This window comes from Diabrotica undecimpunctata, chromosome 10, assembly GCF_040954645.1.
Source record: "Diabrotica undecimpunctata isolate CICGRU chromosome 10, icDiaUnde3, whole genome shotgun sequence".
Taxonomy (NCBI): domain Eukaryota; kingdom Metazoa; phylum Arthropoda; class Insecta; order Coleoptera; family Chrysomelidae; genus Diabrotica; species Diabrotica undecimpunctata.
Window position 1 is genome coordinate 54,735,117 of NC_092812.1, and position 23,251 is coordinate 54,758,367.

A 23,251-nucleotide genomic window follows, 5' to 3' on the forward strand; every position below is an offset into this window, starting at 1 on the left:
CTTCTTAATACAGCATACAAAATATTTTCGAGTATTTTATATGGTCTCCTGAGTGCATATTCAGAGGAGCTTCTTGGCGAATATCAAAGTGGTTTTAGGCCTGGTCGATCAACAACAGACCAAATCTTTGTGCTAAGGCAAATACTGGAAAAAACCAATGAATTCAATATCGACACATACCATCTTTTCGTAGATTTTAAATCGGCCTATGATAGTGTCCTAAGAAATAAATTGTATGAACCCATGGATGAATTCCACATCCCCGATAACTTGATAAGATTGGTTAAGGCTACAATGCGTAAAGTTGTTTGCAAAGTCGAAATACAGGGCGAACAATCACAGGCATTTGAAACCCATGTTGTTCTGCGACAGGGAGGTGCGTTGGCGTGTCTGCTTTTCAACATAGCTCTGGAAAAGGCGGTCAGGGGTGCCCAAATAGACAACAGAGGAAACATTTTTAATAAATCATCCCAAATTTTGGCATATGCAAATGATGTTGACCTAGTTGCCCGCACAACACGCAAGCTAGAAGAAATGTATACCACCTTGTCAAATGCCTCAAAAAATATAGGCCTGCCAGTAAAGGAGGAGAAAACTAAGATAATGGCATCAACACCCAACAATAGAGCCAGAAACATCGGCCACCAATTCACGGTTGATAACTCTACCTTTGAAGTGGTGGACAAATTTACATACGTAGGCCCCCTGATCACCAATCAAGCGAAGAATAATCCTAGCAAACAAATGCTATTTTGGACTGAGTAGATATATGAGAAGCAGAAACTTAAGCCAAAAAACAAAAATAACCATATACAAAACTCTTATACAACCAGTAACTAACCAAGGTACCTTCAAGTATCGCTATTCACCAAAGCATCTGAAACTCATAATCTATTGTCAAAATTTTTGGATCTTTAAAAAGTGAATCAAATGTTTCCCCGTTCCCCTCAAGATCAATTAACAGAATTTATTTTAGGTGGTATATATCCCTGAAAAGTGCTTAAAATTAGATGAATCCTTCACTAAAGCACAAACTCCTTTTCTTTCTCTTTAAAAACTCTCTTTGCTATGTAAAATCAATATAACTCTCTGTTAAAAATGATAAAGGCCAAAATAAATATTTTATTCGTTGTTACTATGTGTTGTTCGTGATTCAAGTATCATTGCAAAACTTATGTGTACAACGACATCAGTGCCTCTAACCCATTATCCAAAACAATCGCAAGGCAGCTATTCTAATACAGTAAGAAATGGTACCGAACAACAACCAAATATTAATGACATAATGAACAAATTATTAAAGGAATTCAGAAATATTTTCCAACAAAACACCATTGTCCTAAATTTGCTGACAACGCCTATATCAAAAATTCAATAGCTTCATTAAAATAGCAGAGTGGAATGCCAATGGACTTCTACAGCATCAAAATGAGGTCGAGTTATTTCTACAACACAACGAAATTGACATTCTATTAATTAGTGAAAGCCATTTCACAAGTCAAACTTACTTCAAGATACCTCACTACACAAGCTATTCCTCAATCCACCCAGACAATACAGCCCACGCTGGATCGGCTATTCTGATAAAAAAATACTATTAAATATGCAGAACTACCAAAGTATGCTCAAAATTGCTTGCAAGCTACAGTTATCAAAGGCAACTTGAGGTCTTACGAACTAACAGACGCAGCAGTCTACTGTCCACCCCGATACAACTTAAAGAAACAATATTTCAAAAACTTTTTTGAAACTCTAGGACCTAAATTGATTGCAGGGGGAGACTTCAACAGCAAACATGTATTATTTGGATCTCATCTCAACAACTAAAGACAGAGAACTAGAAAGCTTGATACATAAAAACAACTACCACCCTACATGCTTACATGAAAGTCATGCCGAGCTATGACCTTTCATTCTACCACTCCCTAATTATAGCAACCATTAGCAGCTTCATAGTCTTCAAAGCTAGGACCAAATGGCACCGAACCCATGCCCCAGCAGATAAGACTACATTAAATAGGCTAAGCAATCAACTAAAATCCAAACTCAAAGAGGCACAAGAACTGTCATTTACAAACTACATAACAAATCTTAACCGGCACGACAACTCAATATGGAAACCGATCTAAAATTCCTGTACCTCCAATTAGAAACCAACACTACAGTGAGCCAGAAGTGATAAGGAAAAAACAATGCTATTTGCCAAACAACTAGCTCAAGTATTTACTCCCAACAACGAAGCTCCAGACATTGAAATTGAAAGAGACATAAATAACATCCAAGCGAACATACCAGTAATCAGACCACTAACCAAAAACGAAGTTCAACAAGAAATTCAATATAATAGAAAATCTCCTGGGCTGGACAAATTAACACCCAAGATGATAAAGGAACTACCAGATGAAGGAATCATACTGTTTACTCTCATCTTCAATGCCATTGTAGGGTGAAATTACTAGCCAAATGAGGTTTCATTGTCTACTACCAATCGCATCCAAAATACTTGAAAGGTTACTGTTACAAAAAATTAGACCCAATACGGAGGTAACACTAAACGAAACAGCAAGTTCACAGAATGATAAACTCCATAAATTCTGCAATGGAAAGCAAACAATACTGCACAGCTCCCTTTCTAGACGTTAGTCAAGCCTTTGGCAAGGTTTGGCACACAGTCTTGATTTTCAAAATCAAGAAATATCTTCCCATCACCTACCTGAAACTCTTAAAATCCTATCTAAGTGAGAGAGAATTCCGAACAATAGTGAATGAAAGAAATTCCAATAATTTTCCTATAAAATCTGGTGTTCCACAGGGCAGCGTTCTTGGACCAATATTATATGTGCTATACACAGCAGATCTACCAGTGCAGGATGAACCGCCTGAGTATTTTCCTCTTCCCCAGGTTCAATGGACCGGCCAGTCCCTAGACTTTAAAACGTGGAAAACTATGAATCGGATAAGAACGGGGGTCGCTCCAGTAAAATCAAACATGGCAAAATGGGGAAAAATCGACCAAGATGATGTGAACTGTGACTGTGGAGAAACACAGAATATGGAACATCTTCTTACATGCAGAAACTGTCCTCATCGATGTACCCTCGAAGATTTGTGGCTCGCCAACAAAGATGGAACCGACGTAGCCCGAAACTGGGCCGAAATTTTATGAATGACATGTCCGGACACGATAAAGTAAGTAGATCTACCCTCCAATAATGAGACCACTGGTACGTTTGCAGATGATGCTGCCATCCTTGCAGTCGACGAAAATCAAACTATAGCATCTAACATTCTACAGGTACAACTGAATTAAATCGAGATGTGGTCAAACAAGTGGAGAATTAAAATGAATGAAACAAAATCAGTCAAAGTGACTTATACCTTGAGAAGAGACCAGTGTCCCCTAGTTTCACTTCAAAATATCAAACTTTCTCAATCCTCTAGCATCAAATACCTAGGAATACATCTTGACTCAAAACTCAATTGGAAAGAACATATTCTTAAGAAGCGGAAACAAATTGACCTAAGAATGAAAGATCTAAACTGGCTAGTCGGTAGGAAATCGAAACTGACCCTAGAAAATAAAAGCTTTGTCTATAAAGCTATCATAAAACCTATCTGGACGTATAGAATCCAACTCTGGGGATGTGCGAGCAAGTCAAATACAACCATAATTTAAACAAGCCAATCGAAAATACTGCGAACGATAACTGATGCACCCTGGTATGTGTCAAATCTAACGATTCATAAAGGCCTAAGAATCCCGTTCATACAGGATGTGATCATTAAATATAGCACGAAGCACCATGAAGGACTGGAATCACACAGTAACCCCTTACTTTAACCTTTAATAGAACATAATCACAAACTAACCAACTCACCTCAGCTTATAAAATACGGATCAAAAAAATTATGCCGGATGATACAATGGATATTTCAGAAAGCCATAAATGGAGAACAGCTCCCAAAGGAATGGACAGAGGCATATATGCCATCTATATTTAAGAAAGGACATAGAAAACGATGCTAAAACTAAAGAGGAATAACCGTAATATCATCAATAGGAAGATTATATGGGAAGATACTGCGAGAAAAGATAGAGCAAGCGATAAAAGGCAAAATCGGGGAGGATCAGGCAGGCTTCACGGTAGGAAGATCATGCGTAGACCACATATACATACTGGAACAACTGTTGGAAAAGAAAAAAGCAAACAAATAGAGATATACATTTGGCAGCATTTGTGGACTTGAGAAAGGCGTATGACTCTGTACCAAGGTCAGAACTATGGGAGGCAATGTACAAATTAGAAATACAGATGGAACTCATAGAAGCTACAAAAGCTCTGTATAAAGAAAATAAAGTGTCCATTAAAACGGGAACAAGAATCATAGGAGACTTCACCACAACAAAAGGGTTCCTACAGGGTTGTTCCACATCTCCAACTGTATTCAAAATATACTTAGAGAAAGCCTTGACTACATGCAAAAGAAAATGCGAAGGCATGGGAGTACCGGTGCGGAACGAATACCTATATACGTTAAGCTTTGCAGACGATCAAGTAGTGATTGTACAAGACCAAGACGACCTCAGCTACATGAAAAAGAAACTACAAGAAGAATATACCAAGGCTGGCCTAGATATTAACCTCGCGAAAACAGAGTACCTATCTACAAGTGAAGAAGACATAGAAGATCTACAGTTTGATGACAACGTAACAATCAAAGGAAAGGATAAATTCAAATACTTGGGATTTATAATCACGAAAAAGGCAACAACAGAGGAAGAAATTACAAAAAGATTAGGACAAACAAGAACAGCAATCCGATAACTTAACTCAGTATGGTGGGATAGACACCTAAATATGAAGACAAAACACAGATTTATAAAATATTAGTGCGAAGTATTATGACATATGGGGCTGAAAATTGGATCATAAACAAGAAAAACAGCAGTAAGATAGTAGCAACAGAGATGGAATGCTTGCGAAGATGCTGCAGAGTAACAAGAATGGATAGGAGAAGTAATGACGAAATAAAGCAAAGAACATCAATAGAATCATACTAACATACATAGAACAAAAAAGACTTAAGTGGTATGGACATGTAAGAAGAACTAGTGACAACAGATGGATAAAAAGAATAACCGAATGGAGCCCCACAGGAAGGAGGAAAAGAGGACGACCCGAAAATCCTGGAGGAACGAAGTAGACGACACCATGAGTAAGAGAGGTCTAAACGATGGAGAATGGGACAACAGATAGAGATGGAAACGGTTGAGCGAGGGAAGGCAGTGAATACTGTAGAATCCCTAAATATATATAGAACATAATGCCAATAGAAGACTCAAAAGGAACTGGCAAGCTGACCTGAGAAACGATTAAAGTGGTCTTGTCACAGCAAATTAGTTTATAGAACATTATTTGACTTTTGTTTGCTAAAGAGTGTAACTAAATGAAAAAAAGATCCAATTAATCAACGATGCTGCTCAATGTCAAAGTGTTCCTATTACTGTCTCCATAATGATTATCTGAAAGGTATCAGAAACACAATACATTGCCGTTTTCCCAAAGCTAAATATGGTTTTCTCAAGTTACGAAAAAAGAAAAAGGAAAGACATGAACAAAATCCCACAAAAACAAAACTTTCTCAGGGGATTGAGAAATTACCTTACAATAACTCCGTACTTTAGCAGTAGTGAAGACGGATGATCAGCAGTTTCAATATAAATGACAGACAGGTCATCATCGATTAATTTCATATAAATATTGTAAATTTCTGTTTAAGAGTAAGTTATAATTAAGTTAATAATAAAGTGTTAGTTGCTTCTTTAAAAGGACCTTGGAGAGTTTGGAGCCGAAGTGGCTTCTTCTGGGACACATGAATGCCCTGCATTGACTATTTTATATTGGGTACAAAGTATTCCAATCGCTGGGAAGGAATTTCTGTATCCATATTTCTTTTATGGCCACCGTGGCCACCTTTTTTATGGCGTGTGATTTGTTTCTGACTAATTTTTTAACTGTGTGTTTAAGTTTAAGAATAGTTAATTATTCCCTCTCGTCTGTGCCGCTTACCTCATCTCTTTCGTCTTCCTCCAGAAAGGAAAGGAAAAGAAATATAACTTGAACCATACCATTTCTGGATCTCATAAGGCGAGCAAATTCTGAAACAAGGTTACTGTTTTTTCTGGTGGGATAATTTCTTCAGTCTTCATAAAGAACGTATTAATGACAGCCAAATGCCACAGCAAAGTCAATCATACTATTTCCTTCATCATTTCTTTTTCTCATCCCGAAACCTCCATGAACTCTTTATATTTCCGCTCTTTTTCTACCATTTCTCTGTCCATTCAAATCACCTTCAATAAAACACTTTTCGTCTAAACCGAGGGCCCTCCAAAATTTTTCTCTGTATTATGTAGTGTACAGTATGCTTAATTTAAAGTTATTAAAACGTTTTGCTGAAGAAATTGCCTTTTGGTAATGAATGTTGGTGAGTGAGTAACAGTTGCTGCACCATGTATTATGTTAAATTCAAGCAGCAGGTGAATCCAATATCGACGCATTTTTCTCTTTTATTTTCTTAGTTTTCTGACGTCTTCTTAGAAATTGCCAAGCTAAAATTACATCTTCTTCACTAGAAGACATTTCAAATTCTGAAGTTGCAGAATGGGTACGCTCATGTGATCTATTTATAAAATATGCGACATCTCATGTTCCGTTTTATACAGATGTACACTATTATGAAATGCATAACATTTATCGTATGTTGGATGTTGTATGTGTCATGTTGGATATTGCTTGATGCCTTATACCCATTTTAACTTTGTTCGCAATTATTTTCCGAAAATAACGTTACGTCAACTATCCGCCCCTATCAAGCTCGATCTGTTGATAGAATTTGCGCATTTTCGGACTCTAGGCATTGTAAGAATATGCTTACTAGGCATACTAATAGGCTTATTGATTTAAAAAGCTTTGAAGAGGGGGGTCTTACTTCTTCCGTTTAATGTTAAGATTGGCTCCTTTTTTAGCCAGTCCGGCCCTGGTGCGTTTTATAAAAGTAGAAAAATAAGTAATGTTGAAGATAGTGATATGAATGTAGACTAGGCTCCAGAAATAAAAATAATAATATACACAGCACTAAAAAATATACTCAATTTATCGAAACAAAATTTAGAACTAATTGAAGAGGTCTAAGGTTGGTTAAAATAAAGTTCAAAGGGAAAAGAGATTCATGTTAAAAGTGGTAAATATATAATAATAATTACTAATAAAATATCATTTAGTAATATTAAATAAGGTAGAATGATATAGATATTTTTAGACAACTAGTTAGTTTTATTATTTTTTATTTACAGCTGAAATACGTTTCACTTTAGTAAACAAATTTTTATATTATTTTTCATTTTAATAAAATGATTTGCTGTGTTATTTTTCATTTTATCAAAATTCAACTATCATTTTCACATAACAATTATAATAAGTTTTAGTGAAAACACGGCTTAGCTGTAGTACATCCGATTTCTATCGAATTTTGACAATGTACTATATACTCTGGTTATCTATGGAAAACAAAATTTTGGTAGCGGCAACACTGAACATTCTGACTTTCTGCGAGAATCTCGGAAATCACGATTATCAGAATTTATTAAAAATGCTCTCTATAATAAATGATTTTTATTGTGCATATTATAAAGGCATAAGTACTTATGATTATAATAATAATAAAAAATTTCGAAAATGTTTATGATCCACAAGCGTCATTCGTCTTCTATTTTCATGGCTTGCATTGTCAACATATTTGACAGTAGTACAGCTTCCTTTCTTCACTGCAATTCTCAACTTTCTTTTACAGATAATATAATTACTATAAATTCCAACATTAAAGCAATTGATTTTTACTAACTATTAATAAAAAAATATTTTTCCTTAAGAATGGTCTATATAGATAGATAACTTAAAATAAACAACATTCTTCATAAAACCATGTTCATCCGCCATTGCGCTCCAAGTTTCATTCGACTTTTTTTCTAGTGACGTTCATTTCGCGCTCTAAATACTTTCTCTTATGTCCGATAGATGACACAATCAGTTTTAATTTTAAATATAACTTATTTTTTACTCCGCGCAGAATTATTAACTTATTAACATATAACACGATAAGCAGATTTTTAAATTTATTTTCGTGTACAGAATATAAACATATTTGAGAAAAACCCATTTTCCTTAAAATTTTTGAATTTTATTTTTCACAAGTGCGCATGCTTAGATAACATGGCTGCAATGTAAAATAACGTCTGTATTACAAATGGTGACAGCTTTGATCAATATCAGCTGCCATGACGTAAAATTGTCTGTCACTCTCTTTGAGTACACCAAATATTTACCAATGTGAATATAGTTTATTAGGTGTTTTAAAACGAAAATAATCTTTCAAAAACGTGAAATTAAAGAAAGTGTACTAACAGACATGTTTTTGTGTTAAAAGTGAAAGACTCACGCAGGTGCGTACGCAGACGTACTAATAATTTTAACTGAGCCTGCTCCATTTCTGATTAACGCGCGTTTCAGTAATTTAGAAACTGTAGCAGGTTCTCTTAAACATTTAAACACTAAAATTTATAAATAAACCATGTTGATTCAGATAATAGGTTAATGCTTATTGCACTTACAGTAGGAAGCCATATTTCTCATTGATTCTTTTATACATATAGGTACCATGATGTATCCCGCCAAACCACCTTACCGTTTGCGCAAACCCTGAATATGTTCATGTGCATAAGTTTAAAAATTTTATGTGTCCAAATACAAAAAAGAAAATTCGTCACCCCTTTTTAATTTTCATAATTTCAAATATGTTAATCATTCAATGGAAAACTTCTGTCATAATATCTTTACGGAAGGGGGAAGGGGATAGGTACATCAATTATTGATTTTGTACATAGCATTTATACATTCCAATATCTTCATGATCCTGTCGGTACAAAATACACGCAGTAAATATATAAACAAATCAATCTTATGTTATTTGCGTCTTCTTTGAACATAGTGTATGTAATCACCATAAATAGTTGTGTTATCTGTTTGTAAAAGCACTTTACCTAACCTCAACCATTAAAAATTAGTACCATTTAACCCAGAGCCAAAAAATTTAAGCGCAGATATGTATGTAACATCAACTATTTCCTAGCACCGAATTATTTTCTGAATTTGTTTTAGCATGTTTGGACTCATTTCCTAATTCTATATTTTTTAGTTAACTATGCTAGCTTTTTCTATAATTAAACATTGTAGAATTAAACATAAACTCATTGTGGTTGTTGTGTTTCATTTTAAAATACTTAAGTTATTTTATATTAATTGTAATATTTTTCTTTGTTGTATTTATTGCTCCTTTATTTGCTTTTTTAAAACCAAAAAATCTTTGTTTTATTATGCTAGTCCTTCAGTTGAAATTGCATGTCAATTTAAAATACAAAAAATGTTTATGTTTAGTTTCATAATAATAAAAAGGAACATTTATTATCTATTCTCCATGCAGTAATTGTTAATAGAGTGGTATTCAAGTTGATTCAAGGATGATTCAAATTTTCTAATATGATTGAATCACATTTTACATTACTGAATTATAAGTCATAAAACTTTGTGTTTGTTATTAAAGCATTTTCATTTCTACAACATACATTTGTTGTTTTATCTTTTCTAGATTTATTTATAATAAACATTACTCAAGAATAATAATCTATTCAAAGATTAAAAAGTGCAGATATGAAACTTCTATTATTAAATGTGCAAATCTAAACAATGTCACCAAATTTGTCCAATGTTTATAATTTTTTGAATGGTCATTGCTAATATAATCAAACAAAAATTATAATTCAGTTTACTACAGCATAAAATATAAGCAGTCAATTTTTCTTTAAATGTAAACAAATGTTAATGATTAAAAAAAAATAACATTTTCAGTGAGCTATATTTACAACTCTGGCTTATAATGCCTTACTTGGGGAGATTGATTGACTTTCCACATTTTCTTTTTTCAATCAGGTTGTATAGTGTTAACTGAATTGGAATATGGATAGACACAAAACTGTACACGCATGGTGTTTGATTATTTATCAATTGTGACAATTCTTGTTTAGAAAAGATGCTCCATTGTCTATTTTTTTTTAAATAGTCCAGCTATCATTTCTTCATGATAGTCAGCTGAGTGCAGTTTTATGTTTTTGGCCTATAATAAGGCATTAGGTGCAAGCATGTTCTTAGTTCCAGCATGTAGAATTTTAATTCTTTTGTTTCCTGGAAAAAGAATACTTAAGGGGGTAGGGTATTTTTTGCGTTTTTTTAATATTTGTATTTGATAGTATAACTCTTCAAGAGTATCCAGTTAAAATTTTAGAGAGATCGGAGCAAAATTAAGAGAGTTATAGACATTTAGGAGTGAGTGAGTGAGCTGAATGAGTTAAGTGAGTGATTGAGGTGAGAGAGGGAGTGAGGGAAGTGAGCACTCACATAGAAATTGGAATAAGTATAGTGTCAAGTTTTCATAATTATGCACACTTCCTAATTATCTCAAAAACTACTTGATCGATCCTTCTCAAATTTTGTACACTTCTTTTATAGATAAATTACTAGGTCACATTGTTATAATTAATTTTATAACATCAAATTAGTCAAATTTTAACAAAAATTTTTCGAAAATTAAAAACATTGGTCTTTTTTATTTCTAAAATTTGAAAAAACAATAAAATGAACAATGTGTCAACGTTGCGACCTTGCAAAACTCATAAACTAACGAAAACTTTTTGCTTTTTTATCAACAGATGATTCAGTTATATAGGTTACAATGAACACTGCAAAGTAACTTTTTTTTCATCTTGGAAAATTAGCTGCAATTTTCTTAATTTTTAATATTTTTGTACCAAAATTTCAGATAATACTCTTGAAATGTTGTACTATAATTAACTAACGTTATAAATAAATCTATATTAAACAATTTTCAAAAAAAATCTTTAAAATATGTTTAAAATATTGAAAATAAATCCCACCCCTCCCCCTCCCCCTTAAGCAGCATTTTCACTTTCATTCATCTAACCATCAACAGTAGCCATTCTATTCGTGCTTGTTCTATATTTACTTCTACTATTTTTATATCTATCTTTTCTTCTTCTTCATTTTCTCCTATCACTATAGCTTTTGTTTTATTTTTATTAATTGTCATTTCATATTTTTTAGTACTTCATTCCATGATGTATTATAGCACACATGCATTTTTTTCACTTTTATGTTACATTCCTTAATTATGTGATCCATGAATATTATAAATAGCGTTGTACCTAACCTTCTCCTTGTCTCAGGCCCTCGTTTGTAGTAAATGGTTTTGAAGTTCTATTTTTACTGATGGCATAGTTGATATTGCTGTTGTAAAAGTTATTAGTTACCCTTATCATTTTGTTACTAGTACATCTTTTTTTAATATTCCCCATAATTTTTGACTTGGTACCATGTTAAAAGCCTTTTCAAGGTCTATATGCGCAAGATACATCTTTTTTCCTGTTGATGATATTTTTCTATTATTTGTTTGATTGTAAATATAGGCAATCAGTTTTTGGTATGTCTAGATAACATGTGTAACTTAATTCCAATGACCTAACGTATATACTATTTAACCTAAGGTTCTTCTCTTTTCAATCCTAACCCCCCGGAGGGAGTGTAATGGTTATCATGATGTCATGTATTGCCCTATTATCCAAAGATCTCTGTCTCTAGTCATTTCTTTTAACGCATGAATAGGTCTTTTACATATTTCTGTAATTTGATTGATCCATCTTGTTGGGGAACATCTTCGTGATCATAGGCCTTCTACCTTTCCTTGGATAACAAAACTTTTCATGTATCTGTCTCTGTTCTCATAACATGTCCAAAGTATTTTAATTGTTGGAGATGGACTTGGCTGGATAACCGTTGGATGACTTTTAGCTCATTTAAAATTTAAATATTTGCCCTCTGCTTGGCCCAGGGAATTCGTAACATTCTTCTCCAACAGAACATTTCAGTGGCATCTATCCTTCTTCTTTCCGCTTGTCATAGGGTTTAAGTTATGTCAGTATTGAGAATATTAATCTATCTCATTTTTAGAGTTTGTGAAATTTGAGAGTCCTTCCATATAATACAAGACCCCACTGCAGGAATACTATGTTTGTAACGTAGTTCATCAAACTTACATTCTTACATACATTTAAAATTAGGAGAACATTCATGTTTTTTATATCAAATTCAAGCTAATTTTTTTCTTAATATGATGATATAATTTTGCCTCATAATATGCTCCCCATATTTATTATGTAATTGGAGACAGTATACATCCTCGTCTGATACCTTGTTCTGGATGGAATTCGTTTGAGAGTGTGTCAAGCACTTTAGCTGTTCCAGTAGTGTGTTTGTATAGTTCAGTTATAAGTGAAATTAAGTACTGTGGTACGCCTACTTCTTTTAGTATCTCTATCTATAAGTGTTGCCTTTTGACCCTGACGAACGCTTTGTGATAATCTATAAAAGGATATATAGTGGGATATTGAATTCCCTAGAGATTTTTCTATTATTTGTCTTACGTTCAGAAGATGTTCTAGAGTACCTCTACCTTTGGTAAATCCAGTTTGCTCTTGGGGTATTTCTCTTTGTAGGAAAGTTTTGTGAAAGGGAGATGGTTCTATAGTTGTCGCATTTATGTAAGCTGCCTTTTTTATGTATTGTGGTTATTGTAGATTATGTCCAGTCGTCAGGCCATTGCTTGGACTGCCATATTTTGTTACAGAGCAACTGAAGCAATTTTATTCTGGTTTCTTCTGTAGCTTTGAGCATTTCTGCTGTTATCAATCTGGACCTGGTGCTTTGTTATACTTGAGGTTACTGATCGCCAGTCTTACTTCATTCTCGAGTATGTTAGGTTCTTCTTTGATTTTTTCAATAGTTTAGTGAATAAGTTCTGGCGTTGATCATCTTTATATAGATCCCGGCAATATAATCTCAATGTTTCTGTTATATCTTCTCTGTTGGTTCTCAGGGTCCCTGTGTGATCTTCAATGGCCCAAGTTCTGGCTTTAAAGTCTCTTGTTATGTATCGTGTTTTTCTAAATAAATCTCTTAGCTGATTGCTTTGATCGTGGCTCTCAATTTCTTTGCATATATTGTGAAAGTATTTTTGTTTATCAGCCTTGCATCTTTGTTTTATTAGTCTCCCACATTTCTTGTGATATATCCTTACTTTGCACTTCTTGGAGAAGATCATCCTTCTTTCTTAGTTCTATCCTCGTTGTCTCTCTCCGTTTGTTGGGCGCTTTAAGTTTGAGCTTTGATCCACATATCGCCCCTGGGTGTGATCTGACTGTTTGGATTGATGATCTCCAGTGAATATTATTGGGAATGTAGTCAATTTGATTTCTAGTCCAAGGACTTTTCCAAGTATAAAGTCGGCGTACATGGTATTTAAATCGAGTATTCATAATAGAATAGTTAAACGCCATTTTTTTAGTCTAGAGAGATGGAAGAAACAGGAAAAATAACAGAATAGTTATTTGTGATAGCAAACTCGATTAAGTAGTCTCCTCTTTCATTTCTCTGACCTATGCCAAACTTTCCTAGTACATTCTTTAGGTCGTCGTTCTGTGTAGTGTTGACTACTTTTGCCTTAAAATCACCGCATATTAAGGTTAACTTTTTATTTGAAATGTTGGTAATTGTTGTTTCCAATTTTTCGTAGAATTCCTCAACTGTTATGTCATCTGATGTACTGGTTGACGCATAAACTTGTACAATATTGAGTTTATGTGGTGTACCTTCCAATTTAAGGAGAACTATCCTATTGCTCACAGCTTTAAATTCAACGATAGACTTTTGTAACCTCGGTGAGACCAGAATGCCAACAGCTGTATAGTTCTGGGTTTCACTGCCAGATAAGTAAAAATAATTGCCAATATGTGTTCTAAAATGACCCTCTCCTACCCAATGCGTTTCGAGATTTCAATGTTATACGGTGGCAGCTCTCTTACAATAAACAGTGACAGCTTACCTGTGATTGTCTTTAGCCCTTGTACGTTCCATGTACTGACATTAATTAATTTTCTTTGTTTTAATTTCTGTGGACTAGTAGCCGAATTTCCACACGATGCCTGATCACGAACATTCCCAATTTGGTGGCCAATTTCTCACTCCTTGATCTTGACCTTGACTCAAGGTAGCGTGAAAGTATCTCCGAGAATGGCTCGGAAAACATCCAAGGCATTCTCTTAGACATCACGCATAAATTTCTTGGGAATGATAATGCAATGGATTTCCCTGCCCTATTGCATTATAGTATCACAACCATTCTGCTGATACAGCTCTGCTTGTGAAAATCCAATGATAAGCCGTACCCAGAATCATTTTCTAAGGTTCTTGTAACATAACAAATTGTGGTTACATTAGGCAACATTATTTTCATTTGATTTCTTATGTAAACTTCGTCCCCCTGTTATTCTTCTATATATTTCCTCTTTTCCGACCTTCGCATTTATGTCACCAATGATTATCTTTATATCTTATTTTTGTATATTCCCTATTAGGTTGCTTAGCTTTTCGTAGAACTCTGTTTTGATTTCTAAATCTTTATCTTCAGTAGGCGCATGTACATTAATGATACTTATCTTCCTATACTTTCCTCTTATTCTCAAGTAACATATTCTGTCTGATATTGGTTGAAAATCTGCAACTTCTTTGTTTACTTTCTCCTGACACCATCAATCCCACTTCAAAATATCTCTTGCCCCCCCCCCCCTCTTGAACAGTATGCTCTTTTCCTATTTTTATTATTTCATTTCCCAGTTCACCTATATTTATTATCAGACCATTTTATTTTTGTGTTTTTCTTATACTTTCTAAGCTATTTGATTAAAAAGAATAGCAGTATTTTAAATTTTCGGTATGTCATAAAATCGACAATTTTCGGGAAAATTAAAAAAGTCGCTGACGGGAATCGTGTGAGACTCGATTTAATAAAGCGATAAACAAAGTTTGGTGAGAGTATCTATCATAAACTTTTTTACCGACTATTTTTTAATCTAACTATTATTGACGATTTTATAGATTGCTTTTCAGCAGGCACATCGATCTAGGGTTCTTGGTGATAGTGTACACTTGTACTAATCATTTTTGGTGATTTATATGGTCACGCCAATATAAATCACGGCAGTGATTTTCGTATTCAACTATTCAGTTATTAGTTTCATTTAGTAAATGATTAGCTGTTCTGGTATTTGTTACTCACCAATAATTACCTCACCAAGTATTCCAAGGGCAGTTCACTTTGCTTTGATATTTATGTTTTTTTCCTGAATTGTATTGCTGTTTTTTATAAAAAAAAAAAATATAAAAAAAGGTTTTTAATTTCCCGAGATTTCTTTAATGTGCTTTCATATTGGCTGTATATTTATGATAGTTTTATTTCAGGGGGCGTGTGTTCCATGGTACAGGTGAATGGTGTTGATAATGAATAATTCAAACGGAAATCAAAATACAGAACAAATTGCAATGGTCGTAGGTTCACCCGGTGGGATGTCGGTTGCTTCTGATGATGACGACAACTGTCCGTCATCACCAGGGTCGGCTTATGACGAAGGATCCGATCTTATGGCTGCCGCCATGGGAGATGAAGTTACCGCACAACTTGCTGCTGCAGGTAAGAGATTCAACATTTACTCTATATCGACTTTTACATGTAATCTAAATACCTACTCTGGTTTAAATTAAGATTATTATAGGTAAAATATTTATGTTAAAAAACATTTTATCACTCATGTTCTGTAAATACTTATTGTTTTATCTTCTGGAAAGTCGATTTATGGTATATAACAATATTGTGACCCTTAAAAACTACCCCCTACAATGAAATAAATAAATAAGGTATTTATAGTGACATAAGTATTAACACACTAAATATGGCAGGAGACACACACACACAGACACACACACACACACACATACATACACATATTCACAGGGTGAGTTCTTAGTGCGACATCGTTCGATAATTCCATTGTGGTACAAAATATCCAAAAAACTTATTTAGAAAAAATGTAGGCAATGCTATTCTCCATACTTGGAAAATATGTGGAATTCTACAGGTTGATTAATAACTACGTAGTATAGCAAACATACAATTTTTTAAGTGGGACACCCTATATATTTTTTCATATTTATATTCTTCTCGTAGCACTACAACCCGGGGTGGGTTTTGGCTGACTGCACAACTTGCTTCCATCTTAAACGATCGTCCATAGTAGTTGGGTCAGTGAGCAGCCCCATCTTCTTAGATCTGACCATATATTGTCTCTCCATCGCATTCGTGTACGTCCTAAGGGCCTTCTTCCTGTGGGGGCTTCCTCCCATATTAACTTGGCAAGGCAATTTATTAAAAGTCTCCTTCACATTGGTTACTGTGTTTCCCACAATGTCAATGTCATCTGCGTATGCTAGTAGTAATTTTGATCCATTTACTGTCAGTAATTCTGTTTTAAGTTGTGCTGCTCTTACTACTTTCTCCAGGATGATATTAAAGAGGAGAGGTTTCGAAAGATTCTGAGAGTTTGTTACCTATCCGTATTCTGGATCTACAGCTGTTCACACATAACTTAACAAGCTGGATAAGTTTTTTTGGAACTGAAAGTTCTGCCATTGCATTCCACATCCGATCCCTTTTAATGCTGTCGTACGCTTGTCGGGAATCTATGAAGAGATTATGGATAGTTCTATTGAATTCCCATCCTTTTCCAAGCAGCTGTCTTAGAGTAAAGATCTGATCTATGGTCGATCTAAGTTTTCCGAAGCCGGCTTGGTATTCCCCCATGAAATTTTCTACAAACGGTGCCAGCCTACTTAATAGGATGTTCAATAAGATTTTATATGCCGTATTAAGTAGGGAGATGCCTCTATAATTAGAGCACTTGGTTTTGTCTCCCTTTTTATGGATGGGGAATATTACACTTTCGTGCCATTTTGTTGGTATTTTCTCTTAGTTCCATATAAGTATTATTAGTTTGTGTATTTGTCTATGTAGAATTTCTCGTCCCTACTTAAGGAATTCAGCCAGTATATTGTCAGAGCCTGGAGCTTTTCCGTTCTTCAATTTGTTAATTGCTTGCAATGTTTCATCTATTTTGGGATAGTCTACCGGTAGGTCCACTCCAAAATATATATTTTCTCCATGTTCTTCCTCTTGAAGTATGTTTAGTAAAGTCTTGAAATATTCTTGCCATGTTTGGAGCAATTCTTTTTCATTTATTATTAATTCATAATTTTTTCTAAGTACAGACACGCATCTAGGTCTAAAGCCTTTCTTTTCGTTTGACACTGATTTGTAAAATGCTCGACTATTTGACTGTTGCCTATTCCTTTCCATTTCGTCATATTTCTGTTGTTCGTACTTTCTTTTTTTCTCTCTAATTAATTTTCCTGTTTCTCGGCGTGAAGTTGCATAGTTTTCTTTACTTTCTGCTGTTCCTTGTTGAAGCATAATGTTTCGCTTTATCTGTCTGTCGTGTAGTTTTTCTTGACATTCTGTATCAAAACATTTTCTTGTTCTCTTCCTGCTTTCTCCTATTATTAGTTCTGCTGACTCCGTAATTGATTTTTCCATTTCTTGCCACAGCCTTTCGACATCATTGCTCTGGTCTACTGTATTTAGATGCTGTTTAATTTCTTGTTTGTAATTTTCTTGGATTTCCTCATTTTGCATTTTCTCGATGTTTCACTTTCCCAATGCTTCGTTGGCCTTAGGTTTCTCTGAAGATATTCTCAACCTGATTTTGCTCTTACTAGGTGATGGGCTGTATCTCCATCTACTCCCCTGAGGCTTCTTATATCGAGCACATTATATTTATATTCCTCTCATAATAATTATATAATAATAATAAAAAAGAATTATTCTTGTTCTTATAGTATTGGACTTTGTATTAGTATACAGAGTATTTAACAAGTTATGACCATTTTTATTTCGAAATCCCTATGAAATCAACGCCATGTATATAAAGAAGTAATGCATAAACAATTATTTATTTTATATAATAAAGTAAACAATATATTGTAGTTTTTAAATTAAGTTTAATTGAAATCATTGACTAAAATTTGTATACAGGGTGAACTACAAAACGAAATTACGATTTTCTCAATTTTTTTAAATGGATCACCCTCTATTTGATTTTTTAGAAATATTGTATTTATGATATTCTTTCATTTTTATATAGCATTTCCTATACCTAAACTCATTATTTTCCGAGATATTTTTAGTTTTCTTCAAATTTCGGGAATACATTCAATTTTTGTAAGTAGAAATAATTATTTAGATATTCCGATTCCGATATTCAGATGACCGAGCCACATTTCTTAACATTTTCAAGTCACTTTTATTTAAAAGCTTTTCTTATTCTATTTTTCATATCATCTGGCGTTGTTGGAGGCCTCTGGTGTACAAAGTACGAAAAAAAAATCGGTCTCTTTGCATTTGCTGCTGAGACCATTGACAAAAAGCTAATCTGCGTTGATAATCACTTGATATAACTGTATGCGGTAAGGATGCAGTTTATGTTTACGAAGGATTTTTACCGCCGAAGTTTGACTAACGTAAAGGCGGGTACACATATGCGAGCAGAACTGTTCGCGAACCGTTTGTGAACGCTATATTCGTTAATTTGTACGACGGGACGAACCGCTAGCGAGCTGTTCGTTCGTTGCTCGTCAGGAACCACAGCATGTCGGTTTTTGGGACGAACACAAAGAATGTTCGCAGAACTATAAATTGTGTCTATAAATTGTTTCTGCCAAGTGTGCGATGATATCATTCTGTTAAGGCGGGTACACATTTGCGAGCAGAACTGTTCGCGAACCGTTTGTGAACGCTATATTCGTTAATGTGTACGGCAGAAAAAACCGCTTGCGTACTGTTTCATCGTGACTCGTCGCGAACCAAATTGTTGCGGTTTATTTCACGACTTCAAAGGAAGCTCGGCTTTCAGTTTGGACGGCGCTTACTAGACGCAGCGAACATTTTTATTGTGTCATCAAATCGACATGGTGTGAATGACGTGTTCCTTCCTAGAGAGACGTGAGAAAACAGTAAACTGATTATTGTCATGGACGTATAAATAAAGATAAAATCTTTATTTATACGTCGATGATTACTGTACATAATTTTATTTTTGTTAAACAAGCAAAAACAGGAACATAAATCAGTACCCAAATTATAAATAAAATGAATCATTTCGCACATGTTTGTTCGTTGTTGGTTTGTCGCTTTCCATGGATCGAGATAAGTATGCGATTAGTACGATGTAGAATATTTTTCAAGGATCTGTACGCGTACTGTACGTATACCGTTCGGCTCGCATATGTGTACCCACCTTAATGTTGACGTGAAATTTCACGAGTACTGATGTGGAGATCTTCAGTAATAAAGATATTTCAAAACCTCGTGTACCCTACAAACATTTATTATACCATTTTAATTTTATAGGAAATTAGGCGACAGGGTAGGAATTTGCACGTGCTAATGATGTCCAGTATTTCCAATAAACATGATTTATTATTATTATGTTTCTCTAATCTTAAACCTTCCACTTAGTCATCACATTTTTATTTTATCTCACATTGAAAGATGTAATAAAAATTTACGACTTCCCGTCTTCACTGCCGATAAGAATTGCTGTGTAAAAATGTGAAATATTTACATTGCCAATTTGACATAAATAAAAATAAACCTTTTAAGAACTGAAGAAAATCTAGAGGACAAATAAATAAATAACAAATCAATGTATGATAGAAAAATAATAGGATTTTGGTTTTACTTTACTTTACTTAATCAGTAGACCCATTTGTACTTTTCGGTGTTGGCTCGTTTATAATACAATTCATTAAATTACAATATTTTACAATCTTCTGAGGTGTCCTGGCTCTTAACGAACTTTCTCCATTCCTTCATATCGAATGCCATCTGTGTTGCTTCCTGCCAAGTCTTACCCTTAGTCTGCAGTATCTGTGAGATGTCACTGTTCCATTCTTTAATGGGTTTTCCTCTTCTGTTCTTTCCTATTGGTTTGGCGTCCCACAGTCTTTTTACTTGTCTATTATTGTCCATCCGGGTTAGATGTCCGAACCATGCCAATTTTTTCTCCTTGATTGAGTCGAGTATCGGTTTGATTTTGAGTCTTTCTCTTATTTCTTCATTTCTGATTCCATCAGTTCTTTTTACACCGATCGTTCTTCTGAGGTATTTCATCTCTGCTGCCTGAATTCTGCTCTGATGTCTTTTATTTAATATCCAATTTTCTGCTCCATATGTCACTGTAGGTCTATATATTGTTTTATATATTGCCATCTTGGTCTTTGTTGATATTTCTGTTATTAAGGAATCCTCTATTTAGTGCTTGGAATAGTTTTCCTGTTTTTTTTTTCATTCTGTTGTTAAGATCGTCCTCGATGTCTCCTTTGTTGTTGATTACTGTTCCTAAGTATTTGTATGAATTTGTCTGTATTATTTTTTGTTGGTCTATCATTACTTCTATTTGATCTTCCGTCCCTTGGTTCCTTGATATTTTCATTATCTGAGTCTTCTCTTTGTTTACTTTTAAGCTGTATTTGCTTGCTTCTAGATTCCATTTCTCTAAGTTGTATTTCAGTTTTTCTGCTGTTTCTGCAATTAATACTATGTCGTCTGCAAATATACACATATCAGCGTTTATCATTTGCATTATGTTCCAACCGATGCAGTATTTCTTGAATGTTTTCTTACATTCTTTCACTCTCTCTTCTATTACATTTATGAATAGCACTGGGCTGAGACTTCCCCCTTCTCTAACTCCCTGAGGTGTTTCAAATGGTTCTGACTGTATATTTAACATTCTTACTGTATTTGTTGTTTTCATGTATATACTCTTTGTTGCTTCTATCAGTTCTTCACTTACTTGTTTCTTCTTTAGGCTTTCCCATATATCTTTTCTTTTGACTGAGTCGAATGCTTTTTCCATGTCTATAAAGCTCAGATATATTTCTCTATTTTTCTTGGCTTTTTCTATTACTTGTTGCATGGTGAATATATGGTATTGTGTGTTGTGTCCTTTCCTGAATCCACTTTGTACGTCCTCTAATTTATGTTCTATTTCTTTGCTTATTTTCCTTTCTATTATGGTTTCGTATACTTTTGCTGCTACCTCTATAGTTCTTACAGTCTTGTGTTTCCTTTCTTGTATATACATAGGTATAATTACTGCATTTGTCCATTCTCTGGGTATCACTTTTCTCTTATTATGTATACAATTTTTCTTTTGCTTTTACTCCTATATATTTCATCATTTCTGGTGCTACTTCATCGCTTCCTGGTGCTTTTCCGATCTCTATTTTTCTTATTGCTTCTTCCAGTTCTTCTTTTTCTAGGATGTTGCTTTTAAATTCAGCAAAATATGTTTATACGAGATGAAAACCTCGAATTCCTTGGGAAAAATATTCCCATGATATTTTTTGCATAATCACTTTCATAAAATACCGCAGAATAATGTTCAAAAGGTCGCTTATACAAAAAGTAGTCCTAATTTATTAAACTGTTTTGTATAAGTCCATTTTTAGGTTGTGATAAGGGCCTCAAACAACTAAAAACAATGTTTTTAAATTAAATAAGCCCAAACTAAAGTATCAGAAACTGATAGAACAAGGTTTGATGAATTCAAAAATAATTGTGTGTTTTTGTGCCTTCAATCATCATTTTTCGTTTTTTTTTTCAGTTTTAAATTGTTTATGAGTTTAAACGATCAACTTTAGAGAAAAATTACAACTAACCTTTTTTATTCAGAATGATCCAAAAAATGATAGACTATTAAAAACGGTTCACAAAAAAAAATAAAAATATTAAAGCTATTTCACTAACGTAAAAACTAGTTCGTCTCTATCTCGATACGATAATGCACTGAAGAGAACTGCATGTTTTTAGCAATGCCTGATATTATTGTTTCGTTCGTAGATCGACGTCACTAAATGATTACGTCAGGTCCACGACATTATGAATTATCCCTAGCTATCAGTACATAATATTCCTTTTCTTCAGTTAACAGTTTTGGTTCTCTCATTTTTTTCATATACAACTGACCCAGTGTGTGCAAACAAAACGATCCATTAATTTTTCAAAAGCTTTGGCTTCCTCCGTTCAGGATATCTCTCGTGATATATTTTGGATTTATATTTACATCGATATAATGTTTCAGTAGAGCAGTAAATTGTAGTTGAAATCAGTAGATCTACTGAAAAATCAGTAGACCTGACAACCCTGCGAGAGGTAGTAATGAGCCACGTACATGCACTAAAATCTGGCGGTCACATGTCACATTCAAACTGGACTCACTTTACGAGGGTTTATTAAATGAGCGTTACAACTTATTTCAAATCAAGTGGCGAGCCCTTCCACGAAATAGTTAATCGCGCAGACAATAGAATATCTATGATCAGACCCATGCAGTGGCGTTGCAATATTAAACAAATTAAATTATTTGAAATCGCACCAATTACAAAATTATTACTCACTTAAATGGAGTTTCATTATACACAGAGTGTTTTATAGATACCAAACGTTTTGTTTGTTGTAATACCATCTTTAATAATTAATACTCTATAAAGTTTGGTAAAAGTTAATTTATAATTTAGTATCAGTAACCTTAAAACCGTAATTATAAAGTTATTATTAATGACTCTTTAACGACTCGTTAAGGACATACAAAGAAATGATAAGAATTATTTCCGAGAATTTCTAGTCATTGGATTTCAAGCGAGTTCGTAATTTAGTTTCATTATGTTGTCGAATCTCAACAAGAAAGGTGTTACCACGCGTATTAGAACTATTTTGTAGAATGGAGATGGTTAAGTGTAGTACGAGTAAACAGATCAGATTGACATCAGAATCCAAAGGAATAGTTTACAATATATTTAAATATATACAAATACTATTTCCTAAAGATAATCGAACCAGTATTAAACAAAGTGACACATTAAACAAGGAAAGAGAGACTCTTTCCTTGTTTAAGAAATCAAATTTAGTTGGGTTATGTTATTGTTTGTCCCAACTGTCACACGAAAGATTATTTGTATTTGTATTAAAGTTTTTTAACATTTGTTTCACATTTTAGACTATTATTGTTATTATTTAATTAAAATTTTATTGTGTTCTAGTGTTAAAAAAAGTATTT

The 23,251-nt window shown here is 33.8% G+C and overlaps 1 protein-coding gene across 10 annotated transcripts in view; it reads left to right on the forward strand.

Moving 5' to 3' along the window:
- Positions 1 to 8,266: 8,266 nt before the first annotated feature.
- Positions 8,267 to 23,251, forward strand: part of LOC140452259 (DNA-binding protein Ewg-like) — a 75,165-nt gene continuing 60,180 nt past the window's right edge. For 4 of the 10 annotated variants that reach the window (XM_072546398.1, XM_072546403.1, XM_072546402.1 and 1 more), the window contains exons 1-2: positions 8,268 to 8,503; positions 15,483 to 15,711. In XM_072546398.1, coding sequence (XP_072402499.1) covers positions 15,510 to 15,711 — 202 coding nt within the window. In that variant the 5' untranslated portion in view covers positions 8,268 to 8,503; positions 15,483 to 15,509. Of the gene's footprint in view, positions 8,504 to 8,915; positions 9,050 to 9,085; positions 9,165 to 15,482; positions 15,712 to 23,251 lie in introns of those variants that run through there. The other 6 variants (XM_072546405.1, XM_072546408.1, XM_072546404.1 and 3 more) reach the window with 4 other exon arrangements.